Here is a 19,071-nt window from a genome sequence, read left to right as displayed (position 1 = left end):
TCTTTCTAGGCTGATGAAAGAGCAAGAAGAAAAGGGCAAACTGGTGGCCATCCTGATCAGCAATCAAACAGACAAAAAGTAAGCCTTTGCTTTAATGCTTTTCTTGATGTAGACTCTGTGCTAATGAAGCTGAAAAATGTCGTCCTTTGAGTTTCCCCATGGCAACGCTGTCTAGTTCAGTGCAACTTGCCCAAAATCGGGGAACAGTCTGTGCATGTGATCACAAAATTTTAAATGCAGGTTAAGTTGCCAAGATCTTTTGTGTTAATTGGGAAAGCATCGCACTGAGAGCTGACACCAACCCTGGATCAAATTAATCACCATTGGGAGTTTCCACTAATTGTGCCCATTTCCCAGCCTTTGAGGAGATTCTTCAAATTAAGCTGGTTCTTTTGGGCACGAGGACACTTTATTGGCACACGTTAAAAGCTTTTGAATGTACTTTTTAAAAAACTTATTAAGAAACCAACAACTGTAAATACCAAAGTAAAATAGTTCTGTATAATTTTTTGAAGTCATTTTCCAATCTGGTTGCTCGTGAGTAGTAGACAGGACACTGATTAAATACCCTTATTTTTTGTGATAACCCCATTTTAAGCTGCATTCTTCAATATATCAAGGAATATGTTTTAAAGCAACATTTTTTTTTGTTCTGTTATGTTCTGAAATATCATCCAGTTGTGCTGGTTCATGGGGGATTTTTACATGCAATATTGCAAGAGATCGTGGGCAGAAATTGAGGGATAAAATGCATTGCAAAACCAGCACAGTTTGAGCCTGGATCTCTGATAACCCTAAAGTAGAAACTCTGTCCTGTTGTAACATCATTGCCTAATTTTTAAATCCGAAAATGCTGGGAGTACCGTAGAGAGCAACAGTGGAATAACATTTCAAATAGAGTCAAATAACACAACAGGAAGATATGTTTCTTTTCTGCTTTGAAACTAAGATTCATTGTGTTTTGAGTTTGTTTTGTTTGTATTTCAGATTTCTAAGATTTGTACTTTATTTTCCCATTGTAATTTAACTGTTTGCACAATAGAAATTCTACCTACTGGATTAGGGGTTTCAGAGTAATTTTAGTATAATATTAGATGTTGACCAATTAAAAAATAACTTTCCTTCTGCCTGGCTTTGAAAACCAGAACCACCTGTGAGCAGATGCTCAGGCCCCCTATAATGCTGCTCTCAATTCAGCACAGTAGGGATCGACTTGGAATTGCACCACTCCCTGAAGCTGACTTGTTAACGTAAAGTCATCCAGCACAGAATGAGACCGCTCAGCCCATCCTTCCTGTGCTGGCTGTCGGAAAGGGCTATCCAATTCGTGTCCACTGCCTGTTCTTTTCCCCCACATCTTGGCCAGAATACAACACTCGTTGGGGCGGGCGCGCACCCGACCCAACCCAGCGTAAAGTGACGCGCGGTGACGTTGGGCGAACTTCCCGACCACATTGCTCACTCGCCTGAAAATTCTGTTGGCGGGCGCGCGTGGGAGTCAGAGCGTGCCCACCGGCCATTAAAAGGCCTATTAAGGACATTAAAGTTATAATTGAAAGAAATTTTCCGCTGTCCGTCCAACCTTACAGTTCACGGGCAGGCAAAAAGGCCCAAGAGGCCTTTGCATTTATCAGGAATCCTCATCCACGGGCGGGATGAGGTTTCCAATAGTAAATAAAAATGTAAACATTTCATTAAGAACATGTCCCTGCTCATGTGACAGTGCGTATGAGGGGACATGTTTTTGTAACGATTCAAAATCCTTTTTTTTTTTATTTCGTAAAATCTTCCATCTCCCTGAGGCAGCTCTGTGCCTCAGGGAGCTTTTCCGGTGCGCATGCGTGAAGTTGTGTGCTCGCCCCCCTCATCCCCACCAAACACGGGCAGCGCTGAGCGCTGCCACGCGCATTTCACGTTGGGCGCACCTTAATTGGCCCACCAGCGTGAAACCATGGTCTGGCCCCGATCGCACGCGGTGGTCGGCTTCCCGAGCCCACCCGACAAGGGAAAAACCCTGGCCCTTGGTTCTTTTTTTTAAAATTTGTCTTTATGGGAATTTTTATTTGACTTTAGGGGATATCAAGTCTGAGCACCCAATTGCTGAAGTTGATTTTGTAGCACTCCCATTTTAACCTTATCACTTCCCTGCCTATTACAGGGAGAAGTTGAATGAGGATTTGGAAAAACTGAGGGCGCAACATAAGGAGCTCAACAAGAACATTCTGGAAGAAACGGAGCGTGCCTTGAAAGCTGAGGTGAGTGCCTTTTGCTTTCGGCTATGTTACGATTTTGGGGTCTTGACTTGGCTAATCTCTCAGGCACATTGCGGTCACAGAGACACGGTTGAGAGAGGGGCAGGATTGGCAGCTCAATATTCCAGGATACAGGGTCTTCAGGTGAGACAGGGAAGGAGGTAAAAGAGGAGGGGGTATCGCAATATTGATCAAGGAATCAATTACAGCAGGAAGGAGGGATGGCATCTTAGAAGGCTCCTCAAATGAAGCCATATGGGTAGAACTTAAAAGCAAAAAAAGAGCAATCACATTGCTGGGAGTGTTCTTTGGGTCCCAAACAGTCAGAGAGAAATAGAAGAGCAGATATGTAGGCAAATTTCAGAGAAGTGTAAAAATAATAGGGTAGTAATAGTGGGGGATTTTCACTTCCCCAACTGGGTTAGTCATTGTGTGATAGGTTTAGAGGGAGAGGAATTTTTAGAATGCATCTAGGAGAACATTTTAAGCTAATACGTAGAAGGTCCTACAGGAGAAGGGGCAGTCCTGGACTTAATTTTAGGGAATGAAGCCTGGCAATCAGTGGGGGAGCATTTTGGAGATAGTGATCATAACTCCATTAGATTCAAGGTTGTTATGGAAAAGGACAAGGATGGGCCAGAAATCAGTTCTAAATTGGGGGAAGGCCAATTTTAATATCAGACATGATTTGGCCAGAATGGACTGGGAGCAGCTACTTTTAGGTAAATCTGCATCAGAGCAGTGGGACTCGCTCAAGAAGGAAATAGGGGAGAGTACAGGGCCAACATATTCCAGTAAAGACAAAGGGTGGGACCAACAAGCCCAGGGAACCCTGGATGTCGAGGGATTTACAGGATTGGATAAAGAGAAAAGGGGAGGCTTATGGAAGATACCAAGGGCTCAAAACAGCAAAAGCCCTAGAAGAGTGTAGAATGTGTAGGGGGGAACTTAAAAAGGAAATTAGGAGAGCAAAAAGGGGCATAAAAGAACATTGGCAGGTAAAATAAAGGAAACTCCAAAGTTATTTTACATGTACATTAAGAGTAAGGATAACTCGGGAAAGAGTAGGGCCCATTAAGGACCATAGTGCTAATTTGTGTGTGGAGCCGGAAGACGTAGGTAGGGTTCTAAATGAATACTTTGTGTTGGTGTTCACAAGTGAGGGGGGTGACGTGGGTATGGAAATCAGGCGGAAGGACTGTGATATAATTGAAGAAATTAGCGTAGAAAGGGAGGAGGTTCTAAGTGGTCTGGCAGGCTTAAAAGTAGATAAATCTCCAGGCCTGGATGAAATGAGTGAGGCAAGGGAGGAGATAGCAGGGGCGCTGGCAATGATTTTCAATACCTCTCTGGCCACAAGAGCAGTGCCAGAGGACTGGAGGACAGCCAATGTGGTACCATTATTCAAGAAGGGAGGAAGGGATAAACCAGGGAACTACAGGTCAGTCAGTCTAACCTCAGTGGTGGGGAAACTATTGGAAGCAATTCTGAGGGACAGAATTAATCTACACTTGGAGAGGCAGAGATTAATTTAGGACAGTCAGCCTGGTTTTGTTAAGGGGAGGTCATGTCTGACCAATTTGATTGAATTTTTGGAAGAGGTGACCAGGTGTGTAGTTGAGGGCAATACATTTGACGTGGTCGACTTGGACTTCAGCAAGGCTTTTGATAAGGTCCCACATGGGAGACTGATAACGAAGGTAAGAGCCTATGAGATCCAAGGAAATTTGACAAATTGGATCCAGAATTGGCTGAGTGGCAGGAAGCAGAGGGTGATGGTCGAGGGGTGTTTTTATAACTGGATGCCTGTGTCTAGTGGGGTTCCACAAGGATCGGTGATGGGTCCCTTGCTGTTTGTGGTATATATAAATTGTTTAGACTTGAATGTAGGAGGGTTGATCAGTAAGTTCGTGGATGACACGAAAATTGGTGGGGTGGTAAATAGCGAGGAGGATAGCCTTAGATTGCAGGAGGATATAGACGGGCTGGTCGGATGGGCTGATCAGTGGCAAATGGAATTTAATCCGGATAAGTGTGAGGTGATGCACTTGGGCAGGACAAACAAGCCACGGGAATACAGGATGAATGGTAGGACCCTGGGAAGTACCGAGGATCAGAGGGACCTTGGTGTGCATGTCCACCGGTCCCTTAGGTAGCGGGACAGGGAGATAAGGTGGTTAAGAAGGCATTTGGGATACTTGCCTTTATTAGCCCAGTCATAGAATATAAGAGCAGGGAGGTTATGCTGGAACCGTATAAAATGCTGGTTAGGCCACAGCTAGAGTATTACGGGCAGTTCTGGAATCCGCATTATAGGAAGGATGTGATTGCACTAGAGAGAGTGCAGAGGAGATTTACCAGGATGTTGCCTGGGCTGCAGAGTTTTAGTTATGAGGAGAGATTGGATAGACTGGGGTTATTTTCCTTGGAACAGAGGAGATTGAGGGGGGACATGATTGAGGTGTATAAAATTATGGGGCATAGATAGGGTAGACAGGAAGGAACTTTTCCTCTTGGTGGAGGGATCAATAACCAGGGGGCATAGATTTAAGGTAAGAGGCAGGAGGTTTAGAGGGGATGTGAGGAAGAATTTTTTCACCCAGAGGGTGGTGGGAATCTGGAACTCACTGCCTGAAAGGGTGGTAGAGGCAAAAACCCTCGTAACATTTAAGAAGTATTTGGATGTGCACTTGCGATGCCATGGCATACAAGGCTGTGGGCCTAGTGCTGGAAAATATAATTAGAATAGTTAGGTACTTGTTTGACTGGCACAGACTCGATGGACTGAAGGGCCTTTTTCTGTGCTGTCGATCTCTGACTCTGACTCTACTGTGGTGTGGCCTTGCATTTGCATTTACTGCCTAGTATCGTACTATATGACACTAATAACAATATCCCCCTTTTGATATGAACTAGATAGTTGAATCTTTCACATCCATGTTTTATCAATCTTGTCAAAGGTGACCAATGGTAAATGACACCACATGAGAATTGTTAAAGCTTCTTTAGTCAACAAGGAGTTGACATAGCTGTGATCAGATTCACTTAGTTCAAGCAGTACAATTTGCAAATTAAAACAAAATAATGAATATGCATTGCTTCCCCACATCTGTGGGCGATCAATATTCATTTCTACTTTCCTGGATTCTTCTTTATGAACCTGTGTAAAGTTTCCCCCTCCCCATTTCCTTTGCCATGGCTGGGTCAAAATCCTGCAATTCCCCATCTAATTTCACATGGGACCACCTTCATCACACCAATTACAGAATTTCAGGCAGAAGGTTCACTCACACCTTAAAGTGTAACTAAGGATGGGTGATAAATGCTGTCTTTATCCAGGACACCACACCCCGAGATTTGGGGAATAAAGGTCTCCGCCACCTTAGCTTTATCTTTAACAAATCATTATTAGCATTTGTGCTGTTGCAGGTTCAGACCCTGGAGAGCAAGAGGGAATTTGCAGTTATGATGCTGGACAAAGCAACGAACGAGGCCGAACTACAGATTTGTAACTTAAGGTCAGTGTCTAACTATTTCAAACCAATTTATAACCTCAACCAACAAGACTTGGTGCTTTCTTATAAAATGACTGAAGGACAAATGACTGAAGGACAAAGCCAATACAAGAAATTCATTAGACCAGAGTTCCAGCAAACTCATAAAAGTTTATTGCAGTTTATTACATTGTTTTCCATCTTCTACATCCTTCAATTCTTCCCGTTGCAAGTTTAGGGCTTTGAAACTCCCTTTTGACATTGAGCAGAGACTAGGACAGTCAGACTAGACTTGGATTGTTCTAGTGAAGAAGCATTTCTTTTTTCTTCCGCGTAACTTGGCCTTGCATCTCCGTGGCCATCGCTGGCTACATTTATATAAAGAAACAATTTGGCTTTCCACATTCCTCTTTGCACCTCGATGAACAACGACCAGAAATAATGGATGGAATCTTCTGCTGTCGCTGGCGAGATTGGAGGCGGGGAGGATGTAATTAGGTGGGATGGTGGGGTACTGGAACCCCCAAGTCTTCCTTCCTCCATTAGAATTCAGTTCTGGGGGCCCATAGCCGACTTTCTCAGCCCCGCTGGCAATTGAAGCCCTTAAGTGGCCAATTAATGACCATTTGAGGGCCTCATTCTGGTGCTGCTGGTATTAACCCAGCCGCGTGCAGCCTGCCTGCTGCCCTGGGTGAGGGGGCAGGGAAAGAGTCCCTCAACCAAAGGCACTCCGTTCCATTTCAAGAAACTGGGCATCAGCAAAGGGAGACTGCTGAGAGTCACCCCAACCCCCGCTTCTGCTTCCAAACCCCTTCCCCTCTCCCTGCTTGGGTTTCCAATTCTGGCTGGACGTATCCCGGGAAACGAGGGCGGAAATGAGATCACGGAATTCATGTATTCTACTAACAGTAATATCACGGATAATAGTAATGGAGACTGTTTTGGATTGTCTCCGTGATCTGTGGACTCTTGGTGTGGTTCTTGTTACTGGTATGCGTGACCTATCTTCCCTTAGACAGACTAGTTGCTCTCTGGTACTTGCTTTAACCTAGTTAATTAACACTATGGCCTGGATTTTCCAGGCCCGCTGTGGTGGGACCCGCTGGGGTGGGGGGGGGGATGCAGCAGCCTATCCAAAAGCCCGTTGGCTTTCAACAGGACCGGACAATCCCGGCGGCCGGCAGGGCTGGAAAATCCCACCCTGCGTCTAAACAGGTTACAAAGTAGGCTTGTTGCTCCTGAACACCGCGTGTTCCACCTCGAGAGAGAGAGAGAGAGAGAGAGAGAGTCTAGCACAGGACTGACTGATGTCAGTGATACCGTCCACATCATATATTAGCACATCCATTCTTTCAACCCCTTACACTACAGAGACCTGTGTAATAGGTCGCATTTATTATAGCTTCAGAGGGAACAGTTAACTTTGAACATTTTCTCGTGTTCAGAAGAGTTAGTTGAAAACAATTTACTTGAGAAAAGAGGTAACCTGTAAAGATAGCAACTTAAATATGACTTATTTGAAGAAAATATTACATTCAAACATATCAAGTTTTTATTTTAGCAGAAAATAAAATTGATATATTTTATCGTAAATGTATTATACAAACGATCGATATATTCGTAAAAGTCCCGTGTGTGGTATACACTCTTGGTTGCCCCACTTCCTTTTACAAACATTATTCTTTATTATCACAATTTTTTAATTACACTTTGTCAACATTGATGAGTTGGCTGTACGAGGTTTGAGTTATGAGTACGAGCAGAGATACGTGAATACCGATCCTGCCCCACTTGCCTTCACTGCCGTCAATGCACAATAATTGTGGGGGGAGAGATACTGGAAACAAAGAAAATCTCAGTCTCAGCTGAGCTGTAACTTATCCACTGTCACAGCCATATCCAGCCGCAAATTTCACCCTTTACCTCAACTTCTTGCTTCTCGTTTGTGACAAGACCCATCACTGCTTCTCTCCCCCCTGCACCCATCACCCAACCCTGTCACAGTGCCCTCTGGGAGTTCTAGTCTGCCCTGCACCCAGTTCCCGGCTGTCAGCCACGCAGGGTTGAAGAGACAACGTTTCCCACGACCCTCTGAGCTGATGCTTGTGGAGCAAACTAGCCCGACTCACTCTGACGTCAACGGAATATTGTTTTAAAATCTCCTGATGGGCTTTCTTTGGGAACAGGAGATGGATGCCAATTTCGGGAGGGTTGGAAACCCTACTCCCCACGATCCCCTCCCCCCACGTAACCTATCCCCTTCCCGCCTCCCCGTCCCACGCTACTTGCCTGTAGCCTGGGTCTTCCATGATCCTGAGATTCCAGGGGGGGATGTCCTTCCGGCAGCAGCCACAACCACCTTAGCGGCCCTGCTGAGCACCAGCCTTCTGGAGAAGAAGCAGCGCAGGGCGCTCGCTCGCTTGTCAGCTCTCCACCCGGAAGGCTGATGCCCCTGATGCCTCAGCGTGATTCCATCCAGAGTTTCATATGTCTTTTTTTTTTATTTAGCTCTGTCCCAGGAAGCTCGGACCTTGTACTTAAATGGCAGGGAAGGCGGAATGACATCCAGGAACAAAAGGAGAACGTAAAGGTAAGACTAAAACTTAATCTGCGTTGTGGAGCGTTGTTGCCTTGCGATTGTAAAATTGGGGACGGGAGAACAGCTATTTCTGTGCGCACCGTACCTGTATTGACAGTAGAGCAGTAAAAGTTGTGCCGCCTTAGCCAAGTTGCTAAATCAAGGCATGTTTGAATGTCCTGACATGTATGGAAAAGAAGGAAAAACTTGCATCTACAAGGTACAAGTCAGGAGTGTGATGGAATACTCCCCACTTGCCTGGATGAGTGCAGCTCCCACAACACTCAAGGTGCTTGATTGGCACCACATCTACAAACATTCACTCCCTCCACCACCGACGCACAGTAGCAGCAGTGTGTATTATCTACAAGATGCACTGCAGGAATTCACCAAGGCTCCTCAGACAGCATCTTCCAAACCCAAGATTGCTACCGTCTAGAAGGACAAGGACAGCAGATAAATGGGAACACCACCACCTGCAAGTTCCCCTCTAAGTCGCTCACTATCCTGACTTGGGTATATATTGCCATTCCTTCACTGTCACTGGGGCAAAATCCTGGAACTCCCTCCCTAACAGCACTGTGGATGTACCTGCACCATATGGGCTGCAGCGGTTCAAGAAAGCAGCTCACCACCACCTTCTCGAGGGCAATTAGGGATGGGCAATAAATGCTGGCCTAACCACGAGCCGAATAGATTGTAATGAAACAGAGCAAATAAGAGCTGTGAAATAACAGATTTTGGGCACTAATTCATACAATGTAAACATACAGTGACCCTGCGATGACAGCCAATTAATTTTAATTGTACGTTAACGAGGCAAGGTTGCACAAACTTAGGGTTGTATTTCCTGGAATTTAAAAGGTTAAGGGGTGATTTGATCAAAGATTTGAAGACTTTTAAGGGGAACGGAGAGGATAGCTCGAACAAAACTATTTCTGCTCGTTGGCAAGTCTAGGAATAGGAGGCACTGCCTAAAAGTTGAGTGAAAGAAGGAACCACTTCTTCACTGTGCTATACAGCCAGTGAAGTATGTTTTGAAGTGTAATCATTGTTGTAATGCAGGAAATGGGGCAACCACTCACACACAGCAAGCTCCCACAAACAGCAATGTGGTCATCTATTTTTGTGATGCTGACTGAAGCAAAAATATAGGCCAGAATAATGGGAATAATTCCCCTGCTCTTCCCTGGAAAAAAAAAACGCCACGGGATCTTTTACATCCACCCGAGCAGGCAGATGGTGCTTCAGTTCAACATCTCGTTCAAAATGACGGCACCTCCAGCAGCGCAGCACTCCCTTAGCGCTGCGCAGGAGCGTCAGCCTGGGGTTCTGTGTTTCAGCTAGAGTGGGACTTGAACCTAGAACCTGCTGACCCAGAGGCGAGAACGCTGCCATGTTGAGCCACGGTTGACACTTCAAAGCAGTTTTAAGTCGAGGGCTGTTCTGAAATTGTAACAAAAAGGAGTACTGGGAATACACAGCGCAGTCAGTCAGAGACTCAAAGGGAAAAATAGGGTTTGCATTTTTAGGTTGCGTTCTTTATCAGAATGGCAAGGAATTTTAAAATTTCAGACCTGTAGTTTTCCTTTTATCTTGGTATATTTGTTATGTGGCTCTTCACTCATTAGATCCAAAGCCCTTCAGGGAGCTTCACCTGAAACTCGGAAGAATGTCTTTCTCTTTGAACCTGCTGACATCCTCATGACGTGTCTCTGGCTGTTCTGTTCTCTGATTTGAATTTCCAGCGCTCGGCATTTCCTTCTTATCTCTGCGCCTCAGACTTTATTAAGATGCCCCCGGAGCCAAGTGTTTTTGTCAATACTCCAACTGGCCACTAGATGGGGAATCCTTCCTATAAGTGCGAAACGATCCATCTGCTGTGGGCAATTAAATATATCAAAAGTCTGCTTTATTTTTTTTTCACGAAACTGGCTGGTTTCTTACCTGCTCACATCAAGAGATCCAGAGTCTAAATAATTGCTCATTTTTGCCGGAGGCGGTATGAGATGCGGAGCAAGGGAAAATCTACAAAGCATTCCGCTCTGCTGTTATCGTATGTCAACATTCGTCTCGGTAGGTGGCACTCTTGCCTCTGAGCCAGAGAGTTAAGGAATGATACAGCACAGAAGGAGGCCATTCAGCCCATTGTGCTTGTGCCAGCTCTTTGGAAGGAGCTATCCCATTCAGCTCACTCCTCTGTTCTTTCCCGATCGCCCTGTTTATTTTTGCTTCCCTTCATCCAACCTTCTTTTGAAAGTTTATTGTATCGGATTTGGCCGTCTTTTTCAGACAGCACGTTCCAGATCTCAGCAAACTGGCAGGGCAAAAGTAAAAGGTTTCCTACTGTTGCCTGTGGCTCTTTTTTTTTTTCCAATCACCTTCTACGCGTTCCCTCTGACTTCCGACCCCCTCTATTTCTCCTTATTTACTTGATCAGAATCATTCACGAGATTGAGCAGCTCTATCAAATCTCCCTTTAACCGTCAGCGCTCTAGGGAGAATAACCCAAATTCAGTGTGGGCTCAGGCCTTACTCCAGATGCTTTCATGGAACGTGGGCATTACTTGTTACCACAACTGAGTGGCTTTCTCTGCCATTTCAGAGGGCAGTTAAAGGTCAACCGCATTGCTGTGGGTCACATGTAGCCCAGACCAGATAAGGATGGCAGATTTCCCTCCCTAAAGGACACAAGTAAAGTAGATGTTTTTTTACAAAAATAATGATTGACACGGTCACCATTACTGAGACGAGCCTTTTATTCCAGATTTATTAGTTAAATTTAAATTCCACCAGTTGCTGTGTTGGGGTTTGACCCTATGTCCCCAGGGCATTAGCCTGGCCTCTAGGTTATTAATCCAGTGTCATTAAACTATGCCACCATCTACCCCCACACTTGAACATACAAATCTAGGCTCACACTCCGTTGCAATACTGAGGGAGTGCTGCACTGTTTGAGGTGCCGTCTCTCAGATGAGCCGTTGAACTGAGTGCCCTATGCGCGCTCTCCGGTAGGTGCGAGAGATTCCCCCGGCACTATTTTGAAGTAATGCGGGAGAGCTCCCCTCAGCCTTCTGGCCAATTTCCATTCCCCCGTCAGCATCTTACAGCGGGTTATATGGTCATTATCTCATTGCTGTTGGTGGACCTTTGCTGTGTGCAAATTGGCTGCCGTGTTTCCTTCAATACGACAGTGACGACACCTCAAAAATACTTCATTGGTTGGAGAGCGCTTTGGGTGCTGAAGGCCATGAAAGGTGCAGAAATGCAAGTGTTTTTTCTTTAACGTGCCTTGCTCTGGGAATCCTACCCACAGAATCAATACGACGGTCACATTCAGATGGTGAAGAATGGTGTAAAGCTCAGCAGTCTTCCTCATATACAATTGCCAACACTACCGCCTGCTCCTCCAGAGGTATTGGTAAGTCGATGGTATTTTGTAACGCTCTAATAACGCTAGCTGAACTAGAAAGTAGAGGGGTCCCCTCCAGATTTAAACACTGTGGACAGCTACATTCTTGTACAATTGTTTAACACACTTAAGCCCAGTTGTGCAGTAATTTCTCTTAAAAAAAAATGATCCCAACATTGTGAATTGATCAATGTGGTATGGATGTACTAAGCAACGCTGAAAAACAATGGTAATTGTAATTTCTACAATCTGGCGTCAGCAAAGCTTAAGAATATAAGATTTAAAAACAGTGCTGGAAAAACTCAGCATCTGCGGAGAGGGAAACAGTTAACGTTTTGAGTTGAATATGACTCTTCTTTGAAGAAAGACTCGAAACGTTAACTCTGTTTCTCTCTCTCTCTCTCTCCGCAGATGCTGCCAGACCTGCTGAGTTTTTCCAGCATTTTGCTTTTGTTTCAACTCTCCGGCATCCGCCATATTTTGCTTTTAAACATCTAAATAAATAGGATCAGGAGTAGACCACACGCTCCCTTGAGCCCACTCCGCCATTCAGTGAGACGATAGCTGAACACATCACCTTCACTTTCCTGCCTTAGAACCCAAAATTCAGTTGATCTTGGTCTTGATTATACTCCGTGATTGTGCATCCACAACCCTCGGTGGTCGAAAGTTCCAAAACTTCACAGCCCACTGAGTCCATTCCAAAAATGGCCAACACTTTAGCTTGGGTCTATGACCCCCTAGCTCTAGATTCTTCAACCGTGGGGAGCAACCTCTCAGCATATCCTTACCGAGCCCCCTCCGAATTATGCATTTCAGTGAGGTCATCCCTCGTTCTCCTAAACTCTGGAGAATATTGCCCTATTCTGCTCAATATCAACGTAAGAATTGTCCCCGTTCCACACACCCTTTAACCCGTTGTTTCAGGCAATTTCATCACTTTTATATATAAAAAAAAACACACACTGGCCCCAAGTTTCCTCAGGGACTCGGCTGCTTTCCTGATGTAACTCCAATCCGAGCATTTAACACATCCATGTGAAATCCCCACACCCTCTCGCCACGCTCCCATTTTAAAACTGCCATCTCAAGACCAACATTCATAAACGGGCTGTAGCAGTTCGACAGCCTGTGCTATAATATTGACCCATTTTGCTGTGTTTGACATGCTCCATTAGCTGATGCAGTTACTGTCACAGAGAATCCATAGTTCCTGTCGAGTAACTGACTGGGTTCGGCCTCACAGCCAGACGTCGATGGTATCCTAATCCTTTGCTTTTTTTGTTTCCTATTTTCTCTGGTAGCCTGCCCTAGTGCTCCAAAGAACGTGGCAAGCTTCTCCAGTGTTACCTTCGTTTTTCCCCAGTAACATGTCTTCCAGTCACGTGTATTCCACAGCGTCTTTACACACAGCTGCCGCTGGTCCGGTGAATTTTCCGCCTACGAGTTTTCTGCCAGGACTGGGAGCACAGCCGGAGTTTGACGTCTACGCAGCTGCACCTACTTCCACACCTGCTACGAAGCTGGAAAAGCTCCTAGAAAAACTGGAGGCAAAGTTTCCTCACTGTAGTAGGTAGGCTGCTCTCGATCCCGTGGCTCGACTTTACCCTGCCTCCTCCCTCCCGGTCTTTCAATTAAATCGGATCGAGTGGGCTGGAAAAACGGTGGAGACTTGGCAGTTTTCCCCGACGTGTGTGTGTGTGCTCCCAGCAGACGAGCCCCGTGTTAGGAAGGACGATAATGAGGGAATTAAATAAACGCTTGACGGGGGAAAAGGATTGCAGGGTTGTGGGAAAGAGCAGGGCAGTGGATCTCATTGATAAGCTCGTTCACAAAGCCAACGTGGGCTGAATGAACTCCTCCTGTGCTGTACCGTTCTGTGACTAGCAAGTGCCTGGTTATTTATCTTTTCCTTCGCACCAGGGCTCAGCTTACCCACATTCTACAGCAGATTAAGAACTCGCGTGGAACTATTGCTGGCCTTTCCGTGGATGAGCTAATGCACCAAGTGGCTGGGAGGCTGGTGGAAACAGAACAGGTAACGCCTACCACCGGTGTGTGGAAACTGTCAGTATGTGAATGAGAGAGTCAATATTTTCTTATCGATAGGTTATTCCATGGTGCCTTCAAATCTGATTGGTAAAGCTGTTCTCTTTCATTTCCTGAACTTTTTTTTTTAAGAGTAGATTTTCTGAATTAGCGCTGCAGGATATATAGGGATCGGAATCCGTTGTTTAGGCAACTTCTGTTCCATCAGTGAGTGCAAATGGATGGCTGCTATTAACTGTGCCTCACAGAATGGTGAAGCTGAGTAAGGAGTGCATGAATAGCGACGGGTGTGAAATGCCAATGTGACACCCACGTCCTGAGAATGAATGTTTAAAAATGAAGCACCACAAATTAATTATATAGTTATATTGAGAGGGCACAGAAACGAGCATAAAAATGCTTCTAGCGCGCGAGTGTTTCCGATGTTCATTAATGTCAATTTTAAAGTGTATTTTCCACCATCACTCCGGTCAGGCACAACAAACGCATCTGCTTCGAGTCTCTACCGCCACGCTTGGACACTTCCCACCAGCGACTTCTCAGACCAGCCCTTACCTGGTCCTGCCGAAGAGTAGAACTGGAGCTCAGACTTCATACCAAGAGAGCCCAGCGCTGGTTAGTACATTCCCTTGCTTTTATGGAGGGGATTTCCTTTTTCCTGCACTGCACTTTGTACAGACTGTCTCTGGTCCAAGAGACACAGGGCTGGACTCTGATGACCTTGAACAATGGTGGGTGGGGCCTGGATGCGGAAGTCACGCCCCCATTTCCAGCGGGTTCAATTTTGGCCAATAGGGGAAAGGGGGCCGATTCTGATCCAGAGAGGTGAGCAACCCGAACTCTGGTCCATTTGAGCTCGGCGCTGAGTTCAAACAGAGCCCGTTTTGGCTGTTGCAAGGGCCTCAACTCGCAATGTGGGAGTCATGAATTGATGGAGTAAATGTAAATGCTCTTGAAGGGCAGAAAGGTCTGCATAACTGTCATGGCCAGAAGTTTTTTAGATGCCCCGTTCATTAAACTTTTCTTAAAAAAAAAAGAACCTGCAGTTGTCAGGGTTCAAAAAAGCCTCTGCTAGTCTGCTTTGATTGGCAGGCTGGCATTGTGTTGGCATGGTGGGTATGAGGGACCATGGAGAGTGAGGGATAGAGGACCGAACAATTTCTAAAACAACTGGGACAAAGCCCCAGAGAACTGAGGTGGGTCTTCTAACCAGTCTGCCTCAATACTCACCTGTGACCACCAACACTCTGCCTTCGGGGGTTCACTGGCCTCAACTCTATCCCATACCCACCTCCCTCTCTCCCTCTCCCTCCCTCTCTTCCTCTCTCTCCCTCTCCCCAACCTCGAGTGAAAAATTGCACGTTTCAGATACTTCTTACTGAAGCGGGTGCAGCAAATTGGGAAATTTCCAGCCCACTGTCCCCAAATGCTGACATGGTTATACTGTGGAGTTACTGCATCACCAAAGTTGCGTGAGCTACGGGCCTAGGTTAGAATCCAAATGAGAGGTTTGGTTAAGAGTTGTAAAGGGTGTTATTTTATTGTTGATGTTGTAGAGAGTTGGATGCCAGGCAGGTAATTCTAATTTCGGTGTGTGTTTTAGTGAAAGAGCTGAATAAATTGTAGCGAAACAAAGCAAGGAGCATCTGTGGAATGCAGAATTCAGACACCAATTCATACAATGTAGACATACAGCGACTCTGCAATGAAGGCCAGTTAGTTTTAACCATACATTAACAAGGAGACGTTACACAAACTAGGGTTGTGTTTCCTGGAAGGTTAAGGGGTGATTTGATCAAAGTTTTCAATACATTTAAGGGAACAGTGAGGGTAGCTGGAACAAAACTCTTTTTCTGCTGGTTGGCGAATCTGGGAGCAGGAGGTACAGTCTAAACGTTCAAGTTTTCAGGAGTGAAATGAGGAACCGCTTCTCACAAAGAGGGTAGAATTTTAGAACTCTGTTCTGAAAATGCCAGTTGATGCTCGATCAATTGTTAATTTTAAATCTGTGATTGTAGATTTTTGTTAGCCAGCAGCATTAAGGGATATGAGGCTTAGGCAGGTAAATGGTGTTAGGTCACAAATTAACCGGTGATCTCATTGAATGGTAGAACAGGTTCGAGGGGCTGAATCGCCTCTGTCTGTTTCCCTGTCAGATCACTTGAAGCAGGATGCGAAGATTTCACACTTATTTCCATGATTTTTTAATTTAATATGACATCACTGAATTTACTTGGTTTCAAAATAAATTCTGAGCCGCCAGTGTATGAACTGAGTGTAAGATTTAATTAGGTTCCTTTTGAACTTTAGGTGCCGGGCAGCCCACGGCTTTGTTTGATGTGTCAGAAGGTGGTGCATGTCGGTGAAGTGCAGCCAGTGGCCTGTTCACACGTTGTCCACAAAGAGGTGTGTCCTATTTTCTGCTATTAATCAACCAGCAGACCTTTTGCACGCACTAATTCTCAGGTGAAAAAGATTCTTATTCTGTAGACTGTAGATGTGGCAAAAGTTTGAGGATGTTTTTGGGGTATGGGGGTTGGGTGTTTTCACTGCTGGGCCGAATTGCTTGCAAACTGTTACTTGCTGACTGAATAAGTAATCAGCTGTGAATGTAAATCACCAAAAGTTTAACATTTCTATTCCCCATTCCAAACGTCTTAATCGATGGACCGTATGCAAGATCCCTGTTTGTTAAGAACGGGCACAATTATTTGGACATTCCCATTAAAGTTTTGTGATGAGCCATTTCAAGAACTCCCCAAAATCGTGTTGGATAAATCACTGGGGAGAATTGTCATGTCGACGTGTAAAATGACGCACGGTGATGTCGGGTGTATGTCCCAACGTCACCGCGCGTCATTCCGATCTTTCGTTCTGCGGACGCGCGCCGGAGAAGCTGCACGCCCACTGAACTGTCAAAGGCCTGTTAAAGCCATTAATAAACCAATTAAACTAATTCTCAACACTGCCCGTCCAACCTTGGGGTTGGGGGGCAAGCGAAGAGCCCAAGTGACCTTCGCATTTCTCATGAAACCTCATCCACGGGGCGGGATGAGGTTTCACGAAGGTTTTATTAAACTAATAAATAAATTTTTGCTCGTTTCATAAACATGTCCCAGCTCCTGTGACACTCAGACGAGGGGACATGTGCAAATGATTTTTAATTTTCTTCATTAAGAATTCTCCATGTGAAGTTAATCTCCCTGAGACAGCTCTGTGCCTCAGAGATTTCTGCGCTTTTTCGCGTGCATGCTCTTCCTCCTCCTCCCGCCCCCCTCCCCTCCGCCCACGCGTTCACACTGGACGGGCCATAATTCGCCGCCCCACAAAATGGAGGCGCGCAGCCGATTGCGGGCGGCGATCAGCCCCACGCCCGCTCCCGACCGACAGGATGAAGATTCTGCCCCATTGTGCCTCTGTAGCCTTTAGTTCCCCAGACCAGAAGGTTCCAGGCGCAAACTTCTGATAATGTAATGTTTACTGATCAGGCGGGGGGAATAACTGTTGTTTTAAAAGGCAGGACAGTGGAGTCGGGGTTTATCAGATCGGCCATGATCCCATTGAATGCGGAGCAGGCTCGATGGGCCGAACGGCCTACTTTTGCTCCTGTGCCTTATGGTCCGAATTCCTACTCTTCATCGCAACAGTATGCTGAATGGCTGCAAGGAGAATTTACAATCTCCCACGCTATCCAGGTCAGCCTTGGATCATCAGTCCCCATCCCAACCCTCAGTGCTGTGAGTTTCCTGATGATAACGGCCCCGTTGTCTGTCTGGAACGTTCTGATTTGAGGAGCCGGTTTGCCTGCAGCTTTGGAGTTTGGGTGGTATAGGTGGTACGGGAAGCGCTTGCTCTTCCTCCTGTGTTGTGCCTTACTCCATCCCTTTCCTGTAGTTATCGCAGCGTGAGATCACTAACTTTAACAGGTGGGGAAGCTGCTACCTGCCGCTCATAGGAGTCGCATTAGTTGAAACCGCTGTTCAAACCTATTGGAGCAAATGAAAATTCTTAAGAAATAATGGATTTAAAGAGGTGCGTCCCCTTAAGACCATAAGACATAGGAGCAGAAATTAGGCCATTCGGCCCATCGAGTCTGCTCCGCCATTCAATCACGGCTGATAAGTTTCTCAACCCCATTCTCCCGCCTTCTCCCCGTAACCTTTGATCCCCTTACCAATCAAGAACCTATCTATCTCGGTCTTAAATACACTCAATGACCTGGGCTCCACAGCCTTCTGTGGCAATGAATTCCATAGATTCACCACTCTCTGGCTAAAGAAGTTTCTCCTCATCTCTGTTCTAAAAGGTCTTCCCTTTACTCTGAGGCTGTGCCCTCGGGTCCTAGTCTCTCCTACTAATGGAAACATCTTCCCTACATCCACTCTATCCAGGCCTTTCAGTATTCTGTAAGTTTCAATCAGATTCCCCCCTCATCCTTCTAAACTCCATCGAGTATAGACCCAGAGTCCTCAAACGTTCCTCATATGTTAAGCCTTTCATTCCTGGGATCATTCTCGTGAACCTCCTCTGGACCCTCTCCAAGGCCAGCACATCCTTCCTGAGATACGGGGCCCAAAATTGCTCACAATATTCTAAATGTGGTCTGACCAGAGCCTTATAAAACCTCAGCAGCACATCCCTGCTTTTATATTCTAGTCCTCTCGAAATAAATGCCAACATTGCATTTGCCTTCCTAACTACCGACTCAACCTGCAAGTTAACCTTAAGAGAATCCCGGACTAGGACTCCCAAGTCCCTTTGCATTCCAGACTTCTGAATTCTCTCCCCATTTAGAAAATAGTCTATGCCCCTATTCTTCCTACCAAAGTGCATGACCTCACACTTGCCCAAGTTGTATTCCGTCTGCCAGTTCTTTGCCCATTCTCCTAACCTGTTCAAATCCTTCTGCAGCCTCCCCACCTCCTCAAATACTACCTGTCCATCCACCTATCTTTGTATCATCTGCGAACTTAGCCAGGATGCTCTCAGTTCCTTCATCTAGATCATTAATGTATAAAGTGAAAAGTTGTGGTCCCAACACTGACCCCTGCGGAACTCCACTAGTCACCGGCTGCCATCCTGAGAAGGACCCCCTTATCCCCACTCTCTGCCTCCTGCCAGACAGCCAATCTTCTATCCATGCTAGTACCTTACCTCTAACACCATGGGCTCTTATCTTACTGAGCAGCCTCCTGTCCAACACCTTGTCAAAGGCCTTCTGGAAGTCCAAGTAGATAACATCCATTGGCTCTCCTTTGTCTAACCTACTCATTACTTCCTCAAAGA

At 45.8% G+C, this 19,071-nt stretch overlaps 1 protein-coding gene across 7 annotated transcripts in view; it reads left to right on the top strand.

Annotated features, from left to right (window-relative positions):
• The window catches only part of LOC144670419 (RING finger protein 214-like), a 48,333-nt gene that overhangs the window by 28,796 nt on the left and 466 nt on the right, over positions 1 to 19,071 (top strand). For all 7 annotated transcript variants that reach the window (XM_078532932.1, XM_078532923.1, XM_078532905.1 and 4 more), the window contains 9 exons: positions 10 to 78; positions 2,159 to 2,255; positions 5,682 to 5,770; positions 8,255 to 8,336; positions 11,641 to 11,745; positions 13,041 to 13,309; positions 13,660 to 13,774; positions 14,260 to 14,400; positions 16,096 to 16,191. In XM_078532932.1, coding sequence (XP_078389058.1) covers positions 10 to 78; positions 2,159 to 2,255; positions 5,682 to 5,770; positions 8,255 to 8,336; positions 11,641 to 11,745; positions 13,041 to 13,309; positions 13,660 to 13,774; positions 14,260 to 14,400; positions 16,096 to 16,191 — 1,063 coding nt within the window. The remainder of the gene's footprint in view (positions 1 to 9; positions 79 to 2,158; positions 2,256 to 5,681; positions 5,771 to 8,254; positions 8,337 to 11,640; positions 11,746 to 13,040; positions 13,310 to 13,659; positions 13,775 to 14,259; positions 14,401 to 16,095; positions 16,192 to 19,071) is intronic.

This window comes from Cetorhinus maximus, chromosome 2, assembly GCF_964194155.1.
Source record: "Cetorhinus maximus chromosome 2, sCetMax3.hap1.1, whole genome shotgun sequence".
Classification (NCBI taxonomy): Eukaryota; Metazoa; Chordata; class Chondrichthyes; order Lamniformes; family Cetorhinidae; genus Cetorhinus; species Cetorhinus maximus.
This window is presented reverse-complemented; position numbering and strand designations above follow the sequence as displayed.